Here is a 22,964-nt window from a genome sequence, read left to right as displayed (position 1 = left end):
TAACCTGCGTTAATCCGTTATTTTATTAATTGGGGTTTTCTAATTAAGATTTCTGTACAAGCAGGACGTTTCTCATTGCGTTTCTGTCAGTTGCTGCATTAAAATTAGGGGGAAAAAATGAAAACCGTGAAGTGTCATCAGGGGAGGATAATGCTTTTTTCGTCTTCAGCTTGAATGTTAAGAAATTAAATGATTACACAGCATCTGGTTTGTATTTTTCAACGGCGTAGAAGTTTATTTGTTGTTACATTGCTCTATGTCTGAGCCTGGTCCTTTAGGTTTTATGCAGATCTCATATGCAGCTTATGAATATCCAAAACACCAGCAGTGCATGATATTGTGTTTTCCTTTGGAGCATGTAAACAAGATGTAAATTATTTAGAAGAAATCCTCTATTTTGAAGGAGAGATTAAGGTCTGACCATGCAATTAGGCTTCATGTGAAAATGCACCACCTGAACCTACTGAGAATAAAGGTGTGTGTAAATTGGGGAGATGCTTAACGTTTGCAGGACCACACAAAATGTATTCCTAAAGCTACATAAATAAAGAGCCTGTATTTAAGCTGTAATTGGCATGTTATAATTGTCATTCTATAGAAATGGTTTTTATGTTATACACATTTTAAATACGGCAACAGTGCCTGGAAGCCAGCATAGGGATTGGGAGTTTCCTCGTCCCCCTGGGAACATGAATGACACCCTGTTTTTCCTGGGAAAGGTAGAAGTGCTGAAGCATTGCTTGCTATCCCTCCTCCTTAAAGTGCTTTGCTGAAGATCTTTGCACTTGGAGTGTTTTCTTAAACTCTCTCTAAAATGAAAGTGTTACTGGTTATTTTGTGATACTTTTTTTAGGAAGAGTAAGCTAAGAACAGATCAATGTGTATCCTGGGAACTTCCACCAGTTTTTCAGTTGAGATTTGCTATTAGGTCATCCCAAACTGCCAACCATTATCCTTGATTTTAAAAAATACCATGTGCAGAAGTAGTTTACAGTTGTCAGAGAGGTCAGATATCCCTTCTTCTACTCTGAAATTCATTGCTTGTCTCAGCTGAGCGCCATCTAAGGAAGAGCTTTGGCATAAAGAGCTGAAATAGGTTGAAATGAACCTCAGGCTCATTAGAAAGAGAACGGTTATTTTTCAGAAAAGCAAAACTATTCCAGATACAGACATGTTTAAAAAATTTAGCTGTGAGACACTGCTCTGGGAATCTCGGTGTAGGTTGGATGAAATACTTCATTTTGGGATCTGATGATAATGTGCTCTTTCCTGGGCCAAGATAGCATGCTGTAATGAAAAAAAAAAAATCAATGAAAAAATTAATGGAATGTTGTAAAGTGAATATTTTATTGGTTGATGCTAATAAAACATTTTCACTGTCTTTAAATACCCAGAGGAGAAGGGGAATTAAGAGGAAAAACTTGAGATGTTACAAGTCAGAGGAAGAGAGGAATGGATAAGTTTGGGATTGTGACAGGGTGTGGAATTGTGGCTTTCTGCCTGTTTTCTCCTGTTGCAAACCCGTGATTGGATCTGCCTGTGGTGGTGTGGGTGTGTTACACAGTGTACTACAGGAGGAAGCTGAGAAGAACCACAATTAATCACTGCGCTGCATTTTTTTTTGCTGTTCCCAATAACAAGATTTGCCTGCATATGTGACATGTGAAACTGCATCATCTGCACTGCTGCAACCTGTGAGCAGAACCACCCGGTTTGGGGGGAGCTGTGCGCCTTATCCATGGCTAATTCTTCCAGCAGTAGCAGGAAGGGCTTTTCCTGCTGTCAGTGCATTCCTTTAAGATTCCAAAGTTGATATAAAAAATAAATTTGTGATTGTGGGGTTGATTCAAGTCCATCCTTTGTCTGCAGTGAGGGTTTACAAAAACATTCTCCATAGGGTTGGTACAGCTTCAGCAGGGTTGTTGCCTGTGTGTCGTTATCCATCTCTGATTTTAGGGGAAGTTTAAGGGATTGCTGGTACTCCATGCACAGAAGGTGCTATTCCATAACTCTGGTTATTTTTCTAGTCCTGTTAACTACCAGGAAAATACTTTTTTAGTGATAAATTGCTTTCCCTGCAGAAATTTAAATTATAGTCCTTCTTTGTATTGAATTTTTCTGTGTACCACAACATGTAATATGTGGTACACCTACTTACTTATTTAATCTGAAAACAAGTTGCTTATTGAGAAGGAAAAAAAGTCTGGCATATTCTTCCTGTAATCTCAGATTGATTTAAATTAAGATAATTTTTCATATCCATTTACACTGAAAAAAGGATTCTCTGAATGTAAAGCCTGTGGTCAGGAAATGTTAGATACTGCCTTAATTCTCAAATAGTTAAATGAGCCATTTATGGTCTAGAGCTGCATCATATTCTGTACTAGCAAGGATTCATTAGCTACTGTGAGAATTTTGGATGTCTGTGGTGATAATTTGGGAGTGATGGAGCATTGCATTGAGGTTCTGGAGCTGCTCTGTGATCCTTACAATGCTGAAAGAATTTGATTTTGGAGTGGAATTGAATTAGTAAAATCCTTGACAGCTTTCCTCATGGATAGTGTTTGACTTTTTTGGTAGTCTTGAATCCAAACCTCCTGGGGGTGGATCAGTGGTTTTTCCTTGCAATTGCCATCACTGGGCACCTTTGCTGGAGTAGCTCAGGAGTTACGTGAGGTCCTGGCTCTTCCTGGCCCCTTGACTCTGCCTTGGAGGTGTCTCAGATTTTGGGCACTTGTTCCTACAGCTTGGCTTGTTTCATTGGTCACCTTCCTTGGCTGTGCTGGCTCCTGAGGTGGAACTCACTGCAGTGGGGTTGTCAAGTGTGTTCTACCACAAAGTAATTGGAGTTTCCATCGAGGTTTGGATTTAGATGCTGATATTTAACGAATTCTTGTGGTAGGATACTGGTGATTTCTTTTATGAGATCTAGGAGAGCAAAACCAAGGTTGGTGCTGCAACAGGAAAGCCCCATACTTTGGAGACTTACCCATGAAAGATTTGTGCTCCCTGCTCCTCTCTGCACCACCCAGGTCACGTAGTTCTGAGCTCTGACCCTGCGGTCGCTTCCCACAACTCCTAAAACTCCTCGTCTGCTCTGTGATAGTCACTTTTTCTGATTCTTGGATACGAGAGTTACTTTTTCTGATTCTTGGATACGAGAGGTCAGGAAAGTACAAGATTTTAGCCTTGTGCAAGAGAGATTTTTTTAGGCTGGAGATTTTTCACCTGTGAAAGTCTTGAGCTCTGTATGATCCAGTATGTGCTTCTGTGGAGTCACTTTGTCTGCACTGAGAACTCGTGTAAAGTCTTTTGGGTTGCAGCAAGTTGCAAAATAATTCAGAATCCCCACGTTTCAGTGTTTGGTAGCAATGCAAATAACTTGCTGGAATGCTGATTTTATCCTTGTCTCCTGTGTTTTATGCGAACAGTCTGTCAAATGATACATCCTTTCTCCTGCTCTGGGAGTGACTTTGTGTAGCTGTACCTTGTCAAAGAGATTTGGCATCCCCAATTAAATTTACGTGTTAAAATTGGTTTTGAATGGTCTCATTTATCCAAATTTTGAAAGAATTGGAAAAAGTGATACTCCCAATACTTTCTTCTTTGTAGCTCCAAACATCCAGAATCACCAGTCTTGATAATTAGTTAATGAAGCTGTACAGACAGGGGCAGAGCAGAGGTGACTGCTCTGTGCACAATTGCTAATATTTATTGTTATGCTAAGGTCAAAAAAATAGAAACCAAAATAATGAAGTTAATTATATGAAGTATTGCTGATGTTTTTCTTGAATTTGCGGGTAAATACTTCTCTGTGTTTGTCAGTGTAACACACAAATCCAGTAAAGCTGATCAACACAAGAACACTGTTAAACGTAAGTTCTCGTTTTTGTTTTATTGCAGTTATTTGTGAATGAATTTGGCTGAATATGGATCCAGGTGGCGGGAGTCTTGGATTGCAAACACAGGAATCCAAAATGCCTCACACTATGATCATGCAGGATTTTGGTAAACATTTTATCTATTAAAAATAGTGAGTAAAATCCAGGAGATGGCCTTCTCAGGTATTGGGAAGGACCATGTCTTTATACCAGGATATTTGCATTTGAATTACAACTGAATTACTGAGGAATGTTAATTTTTTTTTTCATTCTGATAAGAACCATTTCCTTGAGTGTTTTCAAGATTAAAACTGCTGTTTGTGTGTTAAAATAGTTCACTATGCGTTCTTGGTTATGTCTAGAAAAGTAGTCTGCAAATACGACTGGCCAGTCCAGTCTGTTGATAAAAACCAGGTTTCTACCTCCAGCCATTCCTTGTGATGTGGCAAGTTGTTGGAAATTTTACTAAAAATATTACATACAACCGAGTGTTTATTTTTAACAAGGCCCATGCAGTCCAAAGGATGAGTCCTTTTACTGTAACAGCAGTTAATGGTTTGTTCCCACACTTTCAGTGTCACGCAAGAGTTCTGTGAAGGTTCACGTTGCTGCTGCAATGAAATGTTTGCTAACTGGGAATTTTTAAAAAAAGAGACTGAATTGTAAACTGGCCTTTAGTTTTTAACAGATCCTCATTGTAAAACCTAAGTTTGGGACAAACTCCACATTATGTCTTGAAGTGGTATGTTTTGTTTATCTTGTACAAAACCGGCTGCTTTGGACAGTGTTTATCAGGTGAAATGCAAAATGTGGATGTTAGGATGTAACAGATTTTTACATCTGTGTTTAACTTGTCTGTGTGACAACTCCATTCCTTAGATAAACCAGTTGCTGGTGCAATAATTGTAACATTTTTCTCCTGGTTCATGGTTGTTCCTTAGTGGCTGGAATGGCTGGCACTGCTCACATCGATGGAGACCACATTGTTGTGTCAGTCCCCGAAGCTGTCCTGGTTTCTGATGTGGTCACGGATGATGGGATAACTCTTGATCATGGCTTGGCAGCTGAGGTGGTCCAGGGGCCCGACATCATCACGGAAACGGACGTTGTCACGGAGGGCGTCATCGTTCCCGACTCCGTGTTGGAGGCTGATGTTGCCATTGAAGAGGCTTTGGACACCAGCGACCATGTTTTGACTTCTGACCTGATCACAGAAACCGTGCGAGTTCCTGACCAGGTGTTTGTGGCAGACCTTGTCACAGGCCCTGAGGGACACTTGGAGCATGTGGTGCAGGACTCTGTGGCCGGGGCCGACTCGCCCACCATGGTCTCGGAAGAGGTGCTGGTGACGAACTCGGATTCAGAAGCCGTCATCCAGGCAGCTGGGGCTGTCCCTGGCTCCACAGTCACCATCAAAACCGAGGATGATGATGATGGCAAGAGCACATCTGAAGACTACCTGATGATATCTTGTAAGTTCCACAGAGGTAGATGGAAGCAGGAGGGAGCTGAGCTGGAAGTGCTCTGGTGGGGAGAACTTCCTATAACTGGACTCTTGGAACACTCAGGGAATAGGCTGGTGCCCAGTTAATTTCTGGTGTCTGAATTTGGGGGTTTTGATGCAAAGTCACTGCTACAACAAGAAAGAGAAGGACATTGATGCTGCTGAGTGAGTGAGTGTGTATGTTTGTGTTTCTGAAACTAGATATTCCAGGAAATTTGAGAAAAACACCTTGGAAAGTTAAACATTCAATTAATTTTGAATATACTACGTTTTTTTTTTAAAAACACCTTGGGTATATTACAATGTTATGCAGATTCGTGTAAAAATAATATGTTGGGCTTAATCAGGAGAATCCACAAGGAAATAGTTTTTTTAAGATCTCTAACTCAAAGTTTTCTCAATGTGTCCACAAAATACAGTTTGTTTAGTGTATTAAAAATTATAATAGGCATTTCATTGTCTGTTGTGCTGTTCCGGGCTGAACTTGGAAATAAGGGGTCGTGTGCTTTAATGGATTGGCTCATTAACACATTTCAGTTCCCACGCAGCATCCAGCTCCATATGATCCTGTTGACAGGTAGCTGAAGTTGGCTGCTGAAAGAACCTTGGGTACTTTATGTTTCTTCAGTGGTTACATTATACCCAAGGTACCAGTTGTTGCTGCTACACAAATTTGATAAAATATATGATAGTTAATTTAAATTTTTCGACTTGCCCAAATCACTTACTGAAATGTGAGTAGGTCAAAACAGATTTTATTTAGTCAGAAGCAATATGTTAAAAAAAAAGTCAATGCCAAGTGTGTCGAAGTGTCAGTCTGTTACAACGAGCTGCATTTATTAAAAATTTCATGAGAGAGGACACAACTGATTCGTGATTATAATGATTTCACTCTCTTATAGTATTTATGTCCCGTATGCAAGGTGTATTTTGATATTTATTTTCATTCAGTCTAGGATGAACAGCAATTATTTTTAAAGCTTTCCATCATTACTGTGTCACTAACAGAAGTCAAAAAGAGGATTTTTTGAAAAAGAACTTCAAAAATGAGTCTATAAATCAAATTAGACCTACAATAGAAAAAAATCCTGTGTGTTTGTAACTAAGAAACACCATTTTTACAGTCAGTTGTTTCACTGAACAAATTGCTCCTTTCTGGCAGAGAACTTAGGATGAGTTTATTCTGTAACTGGTGACTTCCCTTGTCATTTTAAGTGCAGTCATCTTTGGGATTCCTTTTGAGACAGAGGAGTGTGATTGATGCTGATGATACTGCACTTAGACCAGAGCATCTGAAGCTTTCACTTACCTAATGGCCCCACGTGTGTCTGACACATTCATGGTTTTGTCAGGTGCTCTCAAGCTTGGCTTTCACAATGTTTCAAAGGCATATTGAGACCTAGTTTTCAGCAAATTAAATTTTTATATATGTATAATCGTGATGTGCCTGAATAGTCACAGTTGAAAGCTACATTATTCATCTAGGATTTTGTTTAAAGTAATCATTTAGATAAATTAAGGCAGTCATAGAATCTGCTAGGTTGGGAGAGAGCTGTAAGATCATTGAGTTTAATTGTTCTCCTAGCGCTGCCAGGGCCATCACTGATCATGTCTCCAAGGGCCACATCCATATGGCTTTTGAAATCCCTCCAGGGATGGGGACTCCACCACTGCCCTGGGCAGCTGTGACAGGACTGGACAGCCCTTTCCATGAAGGAATTTTTCCACTAGCCAAGCTGAGCCTCCCCTGGCCCAGCCTGAGGCCGTTCCCTCTCATCCTGTCCCTGTTCCCTGGGAGCAGAGCCCGACCCCCCCGGCTGCCCCCTCCTGTCAGGAAGTTGTGCAGAGCCACAAGGTCCCCCCTGAGCCTCCTTTGCTCCAGGCTGAGCCCCTTTCCAGCTCCCTCAGCCGCTCCTGGTGCTCCAGCCCCAGCTCCTTTCCCTTCCTTGGACACGCTCCAGCCCCTCAATGTCCTTCTTGTCCTGAGGGTCCCAGAGCTGTCCCCAGGACTGGAGGTGCCCCAGCAGTGCCAGCACAGGTGATGGGCACTGCCCTGATCCCACTGAACACACCATTCCTGATCCAGGCCGGGTGCCATTGGCCTTTTTCCCACCTGGGCACCCCTGGGTTCATGTCCAGCTGTTGGCATCAGCACCCCCAGGGCCTTTCCCAGCTTTCCAGCCCCTCTGCACCAGCCTGGAGGTTTCCATGGGATTGTTGTCACCCAAAGGCAGGACCTGGCACCTGTGAACCCCCCCAAGTGGCCTCAGCCCGTGGATCCAGTCTGTCCAGACTCCCCTGCAGAGCTTCCCAGCCTCCAGCATCAGCACTCCCCCAATTTGGTGTCACCTGCAAAGCCAATCCCCTCATCTGAATCGTTGATAAAGACGAGCTCTGTTGTGTTTCCTAAGTTTTGAGCCTGTGTTGTGCTGGGAATGCCAGCCTGACCCTACAAAGTGTCTGCTATTGTGTTTTTGTCAGCAGAAATGAATCATTCTTATGCAGTTTTTAATTTTTTTTCTTACTGTTCAAATATTACCCTTGAATTTGTTTTGTTTATGGAGATAATGTGTTGTGTAGAATAGATAAAGGCCTCAATTTATCAAGCAGGTCAAAACTTCTTACTTACATTTTTTCAATTGTCAAATGTTGTAAATAAGTAAATTTTACAGTATTTCATTTGGGGTGTATACAAAGGACTGTTGAACTGTTTTATAATGTAAATCACACCAAAGTGGTACTTTTAAAGAATTTCAGAATACTTAGTTGTCTTTTAATGAAATTTGGCATCTGAAAAGGGGAGATTTTACATAAAATGCCAGATATACCCTTAGGGAGTACTTTGAGTTGTTCTGTGGAACACATGTGGGAACTACCAAAATACTACATTTTAGGGTATGGAGCTGACTGTGGAATTTTAATTTCCCTTATGCTTGTTGGGACTTACAGCTTAAATGATAGAACCATAGAATGGCTTGCATTGGAAGGAACTTCACTGAAAGGTGATTTTTCACCATTTTGAGGTGACGTTCCCATGTAGATACTTCATACACTTCTGGTAATTACATTTTTTGTGTAAATACTATTTGGACAACAGTAAGTTCATCTTGATAGTTGTGTGATTATCTGTGTATGATTTTGTGATTGGAAATTTTCATTGGAAGATTATCACCACTCTGCAGATAAATTCAGCTTTTTCAAACCAGTTTTATAAGCATAGGACTTTAAAAACCTATTTTTGATACGTTCACAACACAGATACCGCAGGGTGTTCGCGCTCCCTTGCTTTAAACCATCAGAACACCTTGATAAAAAGGAAATGAATCCCAAATGCGGTGGTGGGCCCCTGACCCCAGCCCTTGTCAGAGTGAGATGGAGCTGGTGAGCAGCACATCCCGAGGTGCAGGGGCAGTGGGCAGTGGAGCTGAAGCCTCCCCTCTTTTGTTTTTCAGGTTTGCGATATTCAGACCCACAGCGGGTTGCCAGCCCCCGCTCCGCGTGCCGGCCCCATGCACTATTCTGGTGACCTCAAAGCCACCACTGACCCACACTGGAGCTGGCCCGGGGGTAAGGTACTGTGCCACCAACACCTCCTTTTTAGTGTCTTACACTGTTGCCTCATTTGCTAAACATTTTAGGATTCCTACTCCTCTATTTGAACCTATGGGACTTAAGTAGATCAGACATTAGAAAAACCCGGAGAATTGTCAAAGCATGGGACTTATCTTGCCCTCGTGTTGCTCCTCTGGTGGCTGTGGTATCACCAGCATAGTGCATGTGAGGCATCACATGGATTGGGAGCTGGCAATCCACGGTGAATCTGGACATCACACACCTGAAAACAGCCAAGCCAGGTAAGTTTAACACTGGGAGTGTGCTGAGTTTTCCTTTAAAGCTTCTTCACTCAGGAGGATTCAGCATCTGTTTCTGCAGCTTCTCTGTTGTGTTTTTTCAGTTAATTTTAAGGGACGAGATAATAACATGTAGTGCTTCTGGTGGGTGAGTCAGAGCTGGAAGACACTTTGATATTCCATTGACAGAAAGTAAGCATTCCCTGTTCCCAGGAGCTATACCTGGGAAAAGCAGCAGAGAATTTAGCACTGATGGGTTAGCAGTGATTGAAGGCATCTTACCTAGACAATAGAATGTTTTCATGAACTGTTTTAAAAAACAATAATATTTTGTAACAAATATTACTTGTCCTGCTGTGGTGTTTTTCTCTTACCTAAATCTGTTTAAAAGGTAGATGGAAACCATGAAATTTGCTTCATATAAGACAGCAATTTAAGCAAAAGCAATTGCCAGTTCTGTGTGTTTCGTTGTATTTGAAACAAAAAGCAACATCTTACAGATAACAGTCTATATTGGTATCATTTTCTCAGCCCAGTTGATATTTTCCAAATTTTGCTATATTACGCATTTGCTTTTTTAGAAAAGTGATCCCAGAGGCCCTGGGTACACAAACTCCCTGATAGGTTTCCATTTTTTTAGCTTAAATTGTAAAGACTGAGTTTTTTTGAAAATACACAGGATGGTTAATGGTGTGGAAGTAACCACAAAAGTTAAAAATACTGCTGTAAGTTTGCCCCTCTAAAACAGGACTCCCTATTTTTAAAGGATATTGAAGATTTGAGGGCTTTACCTGCAATATTAAAACACAGTATTTGAGTGTACGTGCTGTATTAGTGTTTTGGGTTGGTTTTTTTTTTTTTTTGCTGAAAACATTCTTACAAAAATTGAAAAATTCCTCATGTTTTTCCTTTATGTAAAGTTTATTGCATTGCATTTGATGTCCTGGTAACTGTCTAAAATTGTGGGATTTTTTCTTCCATTATTTCACCAGCCCCATAGTGGTGCACAGTCACTGTCACACAATATTAGTTAAATAGTTGGAAATTTTACCATAAAGAAAACTTCCTAGCACACCTGTGAAAACCGCCCTGTCCAGCAGGAAGTTGCTGTTGTTAAATGACCTCCCAGGACAAGTACTTATTTCTGTTAAACTGGTAACATGTTATGTTTATAAAATGTATAAGTTTAGAAGAAGTTGGTGTTGCTTGAGTTGCAGATTTGAAAAGAACTTTATTACCACCTCGCAGTTCTAAATTTACAGGACAGATTACAGTTTGAAATACTCTTTTTGGCAGCATGTGTAGTCATAAAGCTGGGTATTTAATCCCTCCTTGTACTGGGAGTTACCTCCGGTCCTTCCAACACTCAGACATGCAGTGGGAGTGGTCATTGTATTAAATTAAACTTATATTTATCATTTTTCAGAACATGAATAAAAAACCTTTATAAATGTTAAAAGCCTTGCAGAAAGAAAAAAAAATAGTCTTTAATAAATTCATGCTTAGTAAATGTATAGAAATACTTATTCCAAGATAAGGGTATTTCAGCATCCCCACTTTCTTCTCTTCTGCCAGCCCCATTCTGGCAGCATAACAAATGTCAATTAGCAGGTGCAGTAACACTCCCACAGTGGATATAAAGGGGTATTAATGGTCTGCTGCTGGGAAAGTTGAGTGTCAAAGGAATATTGCAGGTCCTCTGTTGTGGCTCCCAGTGCTTGTGCTCTGACTGTTCCCAGTGTCCTGCCAGGTCACACGACCATCATGCAGCACGTCGGACTCTCACTCCTTGAGGTGTTGATGTTGCTGGCATAGATTTCAGTAGAGATTTAGAAAGGTTTTTTAATTAAAAAACAAAAACTCTCTTCCTGAGGAAATTTTTTTTCCCTGATCCATGTTTGATACTTTTTTAGCAATTGAATTAATCTGCTAGTTACAAAAAAAACCCCACCAAACAGCTAAAGCAGCATTTTTAAAATGTTTTCCTAGAGGTTTCAGGTTATAGAGCCTGGTGCTGATAACAGCAAGGGTGTGGGATCAATCCCCATATGGACCATTCTCTTCAGAGTTGGACATGATGATCCTTGTGAGTCCCTTCCAACTCAGAATATTAATTTTCATCAAAGTATAGGCTTCATAGAGGTTCTAAAATGAAACCACGTATTTACTTGTACTTACTTGCATTTTATCTAGTTCTGTCCTCAGTAACTTCTGTACTCACCTGATGCAGTCCAAGATTTGTGAATAGACATGACGTTTCCCAGTGCTGTGAGCTGGGTAGGTGTCCATGGAATCCTGTCCATGAGTGGGAAGAGCTTAGCTGGGGATTGCTGAGGTGGATTCCCACTCCCCTTGCTGCAGGAGAGGCACCCACTCCTTCCCACCTCTCGTGATTGCCCTGAGCATTAAAGGCTTAAAGGGACTCCAGTTTAGCCCGGGCTGGAGTCTCAGGGGGTTAAAGCAGCGCTTGGGAGCAGCTACCAGTGCCCTGGGAGCAGGAAACTGGGAGGGGCTTGGGGACCACTGCAGCCATCCCAGGTAAGCTGGCCTTTCCCAGGGATCAGAGCCCTCGGCATCCCTGTGGAGTCAGGAAGCTCTGCTGTCACTTCAGTGTTCCTTTTAAGGACTTCTTTTTGCTTAGTGCACACATACTTTAATGTTATGTGTGCAGTAAGATGCTGTGTCCCTGGAATGTGTTTCATTCAGATTTTGTCTACATTTTGTGGAATTCTCCTCTATTTAGAGGACTTCCGTGGGTGTTCAGCACTGCACAGGTTTGTGTTGACCATCTGCACAGGAGCTAAATTTATCCTCAGAGACAAGTGTGTTGGTACATGTGTCAAAGAGATGCTGAGTTCAGTGCCCTCTGTGCTGGCAATATGGGGTGTATCTATGGACATCTCTGTGAATGCCCTTTTTACCAAAATATGTTGATTTTAATCGTTTGAATGTCAGGGGTTTTTTTAGAAATTAAATGAACATTTTGAATGTATAGGCCAAATAACCAGAGAGTAAGTTGTGTAAAGCATGAGGAGTCAATCTCTCATAGTAGTATTTGGATTTATTGTCACTGCATCTTTTAATCAGCTGTCTATTATGCATTAATCTTCATTATGTGTATATTTTCAAGTGGTGAAGTGGATAAAATCATAATTTCTTTTAGGGAGAAGATACAGTCAGATTTTTGATGCACACTTCTTTAGCTGGGAATATACTCCAAGTCATCGCACTCCACAAGAGTTTCAGCTACTAAATTTTAGTCACCAGTGTGTTGGTGAAACTTTTGAGGACTCTTAGACTGTGACAGGCAATTCTGGGTTAATTTTTAACACTTTCGTATAGATGTTTAATTTTAATTATTGATACGTTTTTGCTTTCTAAGGATAATAGTTTCAGCCATAACCAGTTACCTTATTCCCTTTGATGACAAGCTCCCTCTTGTGTCCTCCATTCTGTAATTCCTGCTGTGTTTCCTGAGTTGCAATAAAATACTGAACTTCTGGAATCTCTTATAAGTTTCTTGAGATGAGCTGCTTTTAAAGGGCACTTATGAATACAAACCTTTCCTGTACATGGGGAGAATAGTGGAGAAAATCATGCTATTGATTGCTTTGACTTCTAAAAATGTGTTTGAACCTCATTATTATTCTCTTCTCTTTGCAGTGGATGATGTTGGAGAGAAATTGGACCATATAGGAAGCACTCCCTTGAAGATCAGTACCGAGGTGGCAAATGATGATGTTGCTAAAGATGATGGCTTTGGTTCAGAAGTTATCAAAGTGTACATATTTAAAGCTGAAGCTGAAGATGATGTCGAAATAGGTACTTTGATATCCTATTTATTCTTCCAGTTTCGAGATCTTTCTGTTTGTTCTTAATTCCACGTAATCCAGTGACTGGAGTGTTTAGTAGAACGTGACATTTGTGGAGGCTGCCCAGATGCAGCAAATGCTGGTTGTGGATTAGTCTCAAGTTCTTTTTTGATTAGCAGGGCTATTTTCAGGCAGGCAGAGCCCAAATGTAGAAGTGGCTGTGTGTCTGCAGCTGTTTTTTCAGCTGCTGCTTTTCTCTAACTTTGCAAGACACGAGTGTGTCAGTACAGCAGAGCCTCTGGAGTGGATCCCTTTTGTTGCTGGGAGCCTTTGGTGGATTTTGGTGATGATTGCAGAGAGAGGGGAGGATTTCTGGGGCTGCTGGTGAAGCAAGGCACTCAGAATTGCTCTGCAGTTCCCTTTCCGCACAGATAGACCAGCACTCCCAGTGCTCTGAGGGGATGCACAGCTCACCTGTGTGTGTTCTTGAAAAAGAGAGTCCCCCTCTTGGTTGTCCTTGGAGCTGGAACCTCTGGATCATTCCCAGGCCCTGTTCCCAAAATACTGTGTGTTTCTCTGGGGATGGTCTGTCAGTCTCCAGGGACAGAAGGGACAGACCTTCTGCTCATGCAGCAGCAGGAAGAACCAAAACCTCTTATGGCTGAGAAGTAATTCCCAGCAGGGATGTTCTCTGAGCTGCTCTCAGGGAGGTGGTCCCAGCAAATCATCCCATTCCCTACTTGGGAGCACTCCCTCCCCTCAGCAGGGCTGCTGCTGGCGGTGCTGAACCTTTGCTGCCCAGCATGAGGAGCACATAGAGGAGTCTTGACCAGGAATCCGGGAATATCCACGATTCCAGGCTGTGTTTGGGGCAAGGTTAGGGTTGCAGTCAGGTTTTGGTGGGCATGGACAGCTGTGTGTCTGCAGTGGCAGCCGAGCTCCTCCTGGCACTCATGGAAGGCTCGTGATCCCTGGGCAGGGGTTGGTCAGGCTTGAATTTATCAGGACATGCCCAGAGACTTTTTTCCTCATCTCTTCCAGACTATTAAACTTGCATGATTTTATGACAGACCTGGATGTAAAAACACTTAATTGGAGTTTTATGAAAAACGGTTTTGTTGTAAACGAGAAAAAAATACTGAAATCTGAAATTAATCTTACCAGTGGCTTGTTCACATTGACTTGATGTGTGTCACTTCTTTTTGTTCAAGGTGGGACAGAAATTGTCACTGAGAGTGACTTCCACAATGGCCATTCTGTAGCTGGAGTCATTGAACAAGGAGGTGTTGGGAGAATGCAGCGAGAAAAAATGGTTTACATGGCTGTTAAGGACTCTTCTCAGGAAGATGAAGATATTAGTAAGCATAATAAGAAACATTTTTGTTTCTCATGCTGTTTGTACACCCATATAACCATCATTCTCAAGGACATTTTTAATTTTTTCTGAAGAATTCTTCAGCCTGAAGTAGTAGAAAACTAAGCTCATCTTCCCTAAAAATAAAAAACAGGCTATAATTATTATAAAGTGATGTGGGTAATGCACTTTGTGCATACTGTGTGCAATCATTTCATTATTTATATTAAATTTAACATGTCCATGGATGAAGTTAATGAGGTTAGTCATACTTCTTCTTTTTCTATTTTCCTACTGTGAATTAAGCAGCTTTCTGACAAAGAGGCAAATGTCATCAGTTGCAAGTTTATGAATTTGTATATATTGGAAATTTTGTGGGCATTTGTTTTGGATTAGTATTTATTGATACATGTTTTCTCTCTTTAAGGAATGTCTGAATAAGCAATGAACCCTTAAATGCCAAAGGAAGAAAATTAATTTATAATGAGTATCAATCAGAGTGAGAGCAAATTAAATGAAGGAAAAGTTAGGACAGGCAGAATAAAATTAAAGATTTATTCTCCTCCCTTAATCCAGGCTGTGCTGAAATAGCAGATGAAGTTTATATGGAAGTTATTGTAGGGGAAGAAGAAGCCACATCCCTTCCAGACACCCAGCTTGAGGACTCTGGCGTGAATAAAACGTTTGTCCCCGTTGCTTGGGCTGCTGCTTACGGTAGGAACCTGTGCTTCTTTCCTGACAATCCCTGCCATTATTTCCTCCCTCATCCAGCTGCCAGAATCTCTGGGATGACCTCACTTTGCTCTTGGGGTTTGGAAACAGCTCCTGATCTCTGCCATCCAATGATTGCTGTGTGTTGAGTTTCATGGAGTCGAAGGAAAGCTTGTTAGGAGAAGTTTTATCTTGTTTTTGATCCCAGCTCAGATGTACAGTGTGTGGGGTTTGATGCTTAATATTGAAGATCTTAAACAAGAACAGACTTAGGTATTTTTCATTAGCTGGGAGGAGACTTCAAAAAGGGAATGATAGGAATAAACATGTAAATATGTTCCTAATAATTTCAGTTTATATATGTGTCTTAAGCCTGTTAGTCCTTCAGGTGAGAAACAAAAAAGATGATTTGTTTTCAGATAGCGGAAGTGTCTTAGGATATATTGAGAATCCTGTCTATTCTTTTCTATTATTTCCTTGGATTTTGGTGTGTTAAATGTTTGTTAAGGGGGTACCAAGTTATCCATAGTTTCTGTTACAATTAATTAAGCAAGTTAGTGAAAATTCCTTGGTGTGGTAATGAGAGCCCAGCAGCTGGGCTGGTAAAGTGCTTCAGAACCACAGAGCTTTGGCACATTACAGCAAATACTTCCAGTGCAAAATGAGGAATGTGCTCCTGAGGTATTCCTTGTGCATCTCCCAGAGCTCCATTGTGCTGAGAGGCTGATAAGGGCCAAGTCCTCCTATCTGGCTGCTTTACTCCAGAAAGATAAGGTGCTTCCATCTCAGGAGCAAAGTGTGCCTTTCAGATAACCTCTGCATGGGTATCTGAAGGGATAGATGAGGTTAAAAGTTTGCAGAAACAAGCATATTAATAATGGAAAGCAGGAGAGCCAGCAGGGTAAGCATGCAAACACAGGTGGGGTGGATAAACCCTCCCAGAGATGGGATTTTGTCTCCTGAGGCTCAAGATTACACAACACTGAGCTGCACATCTCCACTTGGATGGTGTTAACCTGTTACTTATTAGCTAAGTTAGTTTTCTCTCATTATCAGGCTTTCAAAAGCATCATCTTTAAAAAGAATACTGTTTTATAATGACTAAAATACAATTTTCTGCAGGAGATGAAAGAAGGCTTCCCCGAAGATACGAAGATGGTCAAGCGGCAGGTGAGAGCTTTTAACAGCATTAAAACTAAAACTGTCTTTGAAAAAATAGACATTTCTGTGTCAGTGCTCCTAATCAGAGATGCAAAGAATGAGCCATAAATTAGATATTGAAGGACTCTACAGTCTTTCTCTACTATTTTGAATTTAAAACAATTCTAGATGTCTGTAAGCCTTCGAAGGGGGGTGGGGAAGTTGGGAGGCACTGCCAGATTTTTAATGTAGTTTTGCAGACAGAAAAGAGATAATGCAGTTGTTAAGAAGTAAAAACAAATTTAATAAAAATCAAAGAATATATTCAGAAAGGAATCAGTGTTTAAACAATCATACCCTTGACTTTTGCCAGGAAAAGATAGATAGTGGTTCCTATTAGCACACTTCTTTTTGATGTATGTTGGTGGTAGAGGAATGGGCAATGCTTGTTTTTAAAAAGTAGATAATGCTGCTGTGCAATTCCAGTCGTCAGTCCCAAAGAAACAAGTTGTTTAAGGTTTTTTATGGTGTCTAATTTTTGTTTCTAGGAAATAACTTGGATACACGATTAGAAAACAAAAACGGTAATGCAACACAGTACCTGCAGATTTGTGATAGCATTAGCACTAATAGAGTGCTCAAACAAAAAACCAAGAAAAGGAGGAGAGGAGAGGCCAGGCAATGGCAAACAGGTAAACACTGGATGGTTACGGTATTGTCATGGAGTGCCACTTACTCCTGTCCTATTCCTTTTCTCTTTTTTAAGCTGATGCAGAATTAAAAGCTATAAATGATGATTTGCGTATTTCCTGTGTCCTTCCCCCCTCCAGTTCTGTGCCTAGAAAATGTCATATTTTGCTATTCAGTTAGTACACTCAGGGCTGATGCAATTCATTGGAATGTTGCAAGCTATTAAAAAGTACCCATGGCTATATTCAGTGCACATGTGATATTCCTGATCTGTTTGAGCAGTTTCTAAAACAGAACTATATAAACTATAGGTGCTGTGGATTGGTTGTTTTTAAACTACTGAGCCACTCTCTCTCTGCTGCAAGTGTAAGTGCATGAATCTGAACAGCACTTGGATGATTGAAAACTTCTTAATCAGTAAATGTGTTTCCTTCATAACTTGTTTTTGTTTGTTCAAAAACAGCTGTTATAATAGGTCCTGATGGACAGCCCTTAACAGTTTACCCTTGTCATATTTGTGGGAAAAAATTTAAATCCAGAGGATTCTTGAAAAGGCATATGAAGAACCATCCCGATCATATGATCAAGAAGAAATACCAGTGTACAGACTGTGACTTTACAACTAACAAAAAAGTAAGTTTCCACAATCATCTGGAAAGCCATAAACTTATAAATAAAGTTGATAAAACGCACGAGTTTACAGAGTACACGAGAAGATACAGAGAGGCGAGCCCGTTGAGTTCCAATAAACTCATCCTGAGGGACAAGGAGCCCAAGCTCCACAAGTGCAAATATTGTGACTATGAGACTGCAGAGCAGGGGCTCCTCAACAGGCACCTGCTCGCAGTCCATAGCAAGAACTTCCCTCATGTGTGCGTGGAGTGTGGGAAGGGCTTCCGCCACCCCTCGGAGCTGAAAAAGCACATGAGGACCCACACGGGGGAAAAGCCATACCAGTGTCAGCACTGTGTGTTCAGGTGTGCTGACCAGTCCAACCTGAAAACTCACATCAAAACCAAACACGGCACCGACCTGCCCTTTAAATGTGAGCACTGTCCCCAGGCCTTCGCCGACGAGAAGGAGCTGCAGCAGCACACAGAGCTCTTCCAAGGGCATAAGACTCACCAGTGTCCCCACTGTGATCACAAGAGCACCAACTCCAGTGACCTGAAGCGACACATCATTTCAGTGCACACCAAGGATTTTCCCCACAAGTGTGAGGTGTGTGAGAAAGGCTTCCACCGGCCCTCGGAGCTCAAAAAGCATAGCGAGACCCATAAAGGGAAAAAGATCCACCAGTGTAGGCACTGTGACTTCAAAACGTCCGATCCTTTTGTACTCAGTGGGCACATCCTCTCCGTTCACACCAAGGACCTGCCTTTTAAATGCAAAAGGTGTAAAAGGGGCTTCAGGCAGCAGAATGAACTGAAGAAGCACATGAAGACCCACAGTGGCAGGAAGGTGTACCAGTGCCAGTACTGTGAGTACAGCACCACGGACGCGTCGGGCTTTAAGCGCCACGTCATCTCCATCCACACCAAAGACTACCCCCACAGGTGTGAGTACTGCAAAAAGGGCTTCCGCAGGCCCTCCGAGAAAAATCAGCACATAATGAGGCACCACAAAGAGGCCATAATGTGATAGGTGAGCTCCAGAAGGAAGCGATGTAGAAACTGTGATATGCTAATTGGGGAAAAAAATAAATCTCACGAACTGTTTCTCCTGGTTTCAAAGCTTGATATTAAACCATAACTTCACATTCTTTGTATTAAAAGTCTTAAAAAGTATTAGGGTTGGCAGGGGATCTCATAGCCCTATGATTGTTGCTTATCAGAACCTAAAGAGCACTAGAGAATGCAGAGGATGGATGAATGTCTTAAATTTGCAGAAAGATGGATGAATGTCTCCAAGTGAAAAGTATTTGCCATTGCTAAGTCTAGAGGACAGGGCAGAGCTGATTGTGTGACCCATTCTGTCAGTCCCAACGTGTGTCTCCAGTATGGAAACAGATCCCTGGTGGGGTGAGCTTCAGAGGCTTTGCAAAGGAGCCCACTCTTCACTTCTTGTGCAGGTTGGAACAGGGAGTTTTAGTCAGACACTTCATCACAACGTTTTCAATTGTGCCTAGAAATTGAATTCCAGAACTGGCGAAATTTGGGGGGTGTCCCTTGTTTGTTTTGGTTTGGGGTTTTTTTTTAAAACATTTCATAGGGAAACTTTTTGGTTTCCTTTATTAGTTTAGGTCCAAGAAGCATTTTTTTACTGGTTTTCAAAGCTGCTAACCTATTTTATTGCAGGATATGATGTTTAAAATAGAGCATTATGTTATGGTCTCAGAGGTGGTGTTCTGGTGCTAGGGTTAAAGATGTATATGTATATAATTTCCCTTTTTTTATCTGAAACTACAGTTGAATGTTGTTCAGTATGGCACATATAACAAAATTAACTTTGAATTTGACTTTTTTTTTAAAGGATAAAAATGGATGCAGCTCATAGTGTTGTGACTCAACACTAATTTTTTTCCTCGCTACTTTAAAGTCTTCTCTAAAAAGAATATTAAAAACAGTTGAAAACTGTAGGGGTTTTTTTAATTAAAATTCAAAGTACTTAGAAGTTCTTTAGGACAGTGTTCTTAACAGGTATGACAGTTACTGTCCTACCTCCTAATATGAAATTTTCCATATAGACATAAAATAGCACCTTTTAATCGATTCTTTTAAAAAAAGATCTATACCATGCTATAAACATGCATTTTCAATCTGTAAGAAAGTATATATGCAGTATTTAACCAGAAAAATCTGCTGCCACTAGAGTTTGGAGGTGGATCTTGAGTTTACAGTGTATACATTTAAAATATGCATCCCTTTAAAAATGCTTTGTGTTAGCATGCTGCAAATCCAATGGCGCTTATATAACGAGCTGGTCTAGGGCTATTTAATGAAAAACCTGGTCATAAATGTTATGCATATAATGTGTATTTTTTACTTTTTAGTTGCTTCATGTTTGCACACAGCTGTTCACATGAGAAATTGTAACTTCATGCTATATTGTGGCTTTGTGTTCCAGATAATGTTCATATTTTGTTTTTGCACCAGATGAGAATCAGTTCCTTGAGAATAAATTTTTTTTATATTTCTAAACTTCAGAAAGTTAAAATTTGGGAAATCTCTTAGACAAATAAGTGTTTTATGTGGCTGTAAAAAATGATGTACACGCTGTAAAATAAGATTGTCACTGTTCTGTGGGATTATTATTTCTAAATGTGTTACTCATCGTAACGGGCATACAATAAAACGCATCTCTTGCACTCCAGATTTTTTGGAGTTTCCTTTTCATTTCTGGTGTTTAGGAAAGTCTCATTCTCTGTAAATATGCCTAATATTTTTAATTGCATTATTCACTAATTAATATGTGATCATGTTTCAAGTAAACAGGTTACTGCAGGTCTATTTATCAGGCTGTTTAGGGGAGAACATTGGGTTTGATTTAACCCTTTGAATGTACAGGTAAGGTATTTGTGTTTGTTTTGCTTATTTCTGAAATAATTATCAAATGTGATACTGACATTCCCTTGAAATTTTTTTTTCCTTTAAGAGCACAAAAGACTTCTCACATATTTTGGGAAAACCCAGGTACGTTTTGTCTTTTTATCTGTGTAATAGAACAGCTTGCAGAATGAAATGGTAAAAACGCTGCGATCCTAAATTCCCTCTCTTTTTAGAATATTTGAATTACAACATCAGTAACAGATTAAAAAGCTGAAGAAGAACATGTGATATTAAATGAACCCTTCATCGAGGATTTCCAAGGTGCTGTGAGCCACTGAACTCGTGGGTTTTGCACAAAGAGCAGAAATTAAGCAGACAGGAACGACTTCATCTGGTTTTTGTTGCTGCTTTTCCTTGCATGCCCAGCAGTCAGAAGGGAAAAAGTCTTAGTGCTTTAAAGCTGTGGATTTCTCACAACGTCAGTGCTTTGTTCCTGAATGTTACGTTGACTACATGGACTGAAGCAGTTTTCTTCGTAGCAGCCTGAAGATGATCCCTGGCTCTGCCCATAGCTGTGCTGGCTCATTTTTCCACCCTGCAGATGGACCAAATAACCAGGTAATTGTTCTGTATCAGGAGGTCGATTGCTGTTCTTGACATAAGATTTTACTAGAAAGTGGCATTTTAAATCTTCGGAAATGCAAGGATAAAATGTCACCTGAATCCTCAGCAGTTTGAGGGACACTTCCCAAATCGTTCTCTGTGCCCTTTCCCAGTAAATATTTAAGAGCTGTGACAGACAGGTCAGGGGTGCTTGAGCAAGCAGAGCCTCACACGTGTGCAGGGCTTGCTCTGAAATGTCAGATCTGTTTGGTGCAGCTTTTTATTGGGCTGACAGGTGCAGTTAAAAGTGATTCACATCCTGATCATTAGCTGTGTTTTTCTTTCCTCAGGTTTCAACTGCCCACAATGAAAGGTAATAAATTTGAGAGAAAACACGGAAGAGCAGCAGCAGAACTCTGGAGGTAAAGGTGAGGTACTGGGTGTGGGCTGGTGGCTGCTGGACTTGTCAGGGACTTCCCAGCCAGGGCCCTCTTTGGCTTTTATTTTACAGCTGAGGCAGAGAAACTTCCATACTGTAGAAAGGTCAGTCAAAAAACAGAAGGCAGTTTTCTCCTTTTCACTGCAAAACAAGACTCTGCATTCTGGCAGATAAACACAGGGCAGAATGTAGATTGTTGTAATTATATGAAGTTAATAGTGTCTGATTTTTTTCTAATTTGTTCCTGAAGAAAATGTAGAAGTCTTGGTGGACCTACCTGAAATGGAGGTGGGAAATGAGCTAAGGTAAACTGCTTCTAACCAGCACTTACAGAGCTGGGTAAATGAGAAAATATGTTTTTATAAACTCCAGCAGAAACCACCTTAGGTAATCAGTTCCAGTTCCACAGCACAGAGGGGACAGCTGAGCCCACAGTAACAGGTACTTTATAGTAAAAAACACTAAATTTGCTTTTTAAATAAATATGGTCTGAAAACAAAACCAGCTCCTAAATAAATGGCTATATGCTTTATCTACTACTCTAATTCAGCTTTTTGACCACCATGTATTGCTTTGTGTTTTGTGTGAGTACAGTGTGTAGTTACAGCCTCTGCTCAGTAGCATTTACAAGGTCTGGTGATGTTCAGATTCTTTGAGGAGCTGTCCTTGCTAGGCCAGGACAGAGCTGGCTGGCCTGAGCAGGAACCCAGGCTTTTTTCTAAGCAGGCTACAGCTCTCCTGGCTGCGTGAGGATGGTGCTTCCACTGTGATGGATCAGCTGTATTTGAAAACAGAGCATTTGCCTGATGGTGGCCTTTGCCATGGAATTGTGTCACCACACCCAGCAGCTCCTGGTCTGAGTCCTGTCCCTCCTTAAGGGAGTTCCCTGCATGTCCTGTGCTGTGCCATGGAGTGGAGGAGACACAGGTTGGTGTCACTGAGGGGCTGGTTGGGAAATCCATGGCTGGGATGAGCTGTCATTAACTGTGGCTATTAATAACTCCCATTCCTGCTCTTTGTAGCTTCGTCTGAGCTGTGGGAAACACCCAGTCCTGGTGGGAGCACAAGGAGCACCTGCACCCAGACACCTGCACAGGTAACTCTGATGGCATTAAACAAACATGGTGCTGTTAGGTTTTGTTTTGGTTAAGATCAGCAAAGGTGAAAAGTCTTTTGCTGACAGTGTAATGTAACTGAAATCATTTATTACGCTGACCCTGTCCCGTGGCAGGAGCACAGTAACTCTGAGTGTAGATGTACCTTTTAGTCACTGCTCTGCAGAAAGAGGGGTTGCTTTAGAATCTGTTCTAGAATACTTACTGAATTCAGAGGGGCAAGGCACTCCTTGTTCAAATGAGGGTATTCAATTAAAGCCTGTTCTTGTAAAGCCAGGCTGAAGGGGTGGCCCAGGCAGGTGAAAGTGCAGGCCCCTCTCAGCCTGGACACACTCAAAGAGCAGCAGCAGGTTTTAGTTGTGGCTCTTTGCCCAGT

At 41.1% G+C, this 22,964-nt stretch overlaps 1 protein-coding gene across 2 annotated transcripts in view; it reads left to right on the top strand.

Annotated features, from left to right (window-relative positions):
* The window catches only part of ZNF711 (zinc finger protein 711), a 29,678-nt gene that overhangs the window by 873 nt on the left and 5,841 nt on the right, over window positions 1-22,964 (top strand). The window contains exons 2-11 of one of the 2 annotated variants that reach the window (XR_005604727.1): window positions 3,904-4,008; window positions 4,823-5,353; window positions 12,900-13,058; window positions 14,260-14,406; window positions 14,979-15,116; window positions 16,236-16,283; window positions 16,802-16,945; window positions 17,407-21,049; window positions 21,385-22,400; window positions 22,496-22,569. Coding sequence is in view for 1 of the 2 variants with exons in the window: in XM_039572343.1 (XP_039428277.1) it covers window positions 3,930-4,008; window positions 4,823-5,353; window positions 12,900-13,058; window positions 14,260-14,406; window positions 14,979-15,116; window positions 16,236-16,283; window positions 16,802-16,837; window positions 17,407-18,584 (2,316 nt within the window). In the remaining variant the exon portion in view is untranslated. Of the gene's footprint in view, window positions 1-3,903; window positions 4,009-4,822; window positions 5,354-12,899; window positions 13,059-14,259; window positions 14,407-14,978; window positions 15,117-16,235; window positions 16,284-16,801; window positions 16,946-17,406; window positions 21,050-21,384; window positions 22,401-22,495; window positions 22,570-22,964 lie in introns of those variants that run through there. The other variant, XM_039572343.1, reaches the window with a different exon arrangement.

This window comes from Corvus cornix, chromosome 4A (genome assembly GCF_000738735.6).
Source record: "Corvus cornix cornix isolate S_Up_H32 chromosome 4A, ASM73873v5, whole genome shotgun sequence".
Classification (NCBI taxonomy): domain Eukaryota; kingdom Metazoa; phylum Chordata; class Aves; order Passeriformes; family Corvidae; genus Corvus; species Corvus cornix.
The sequence above is the reverse complement of the archived record's forward strand: the minus strand, read 5'-3'. Positions and strand labels throughout refer to the sequence as shown.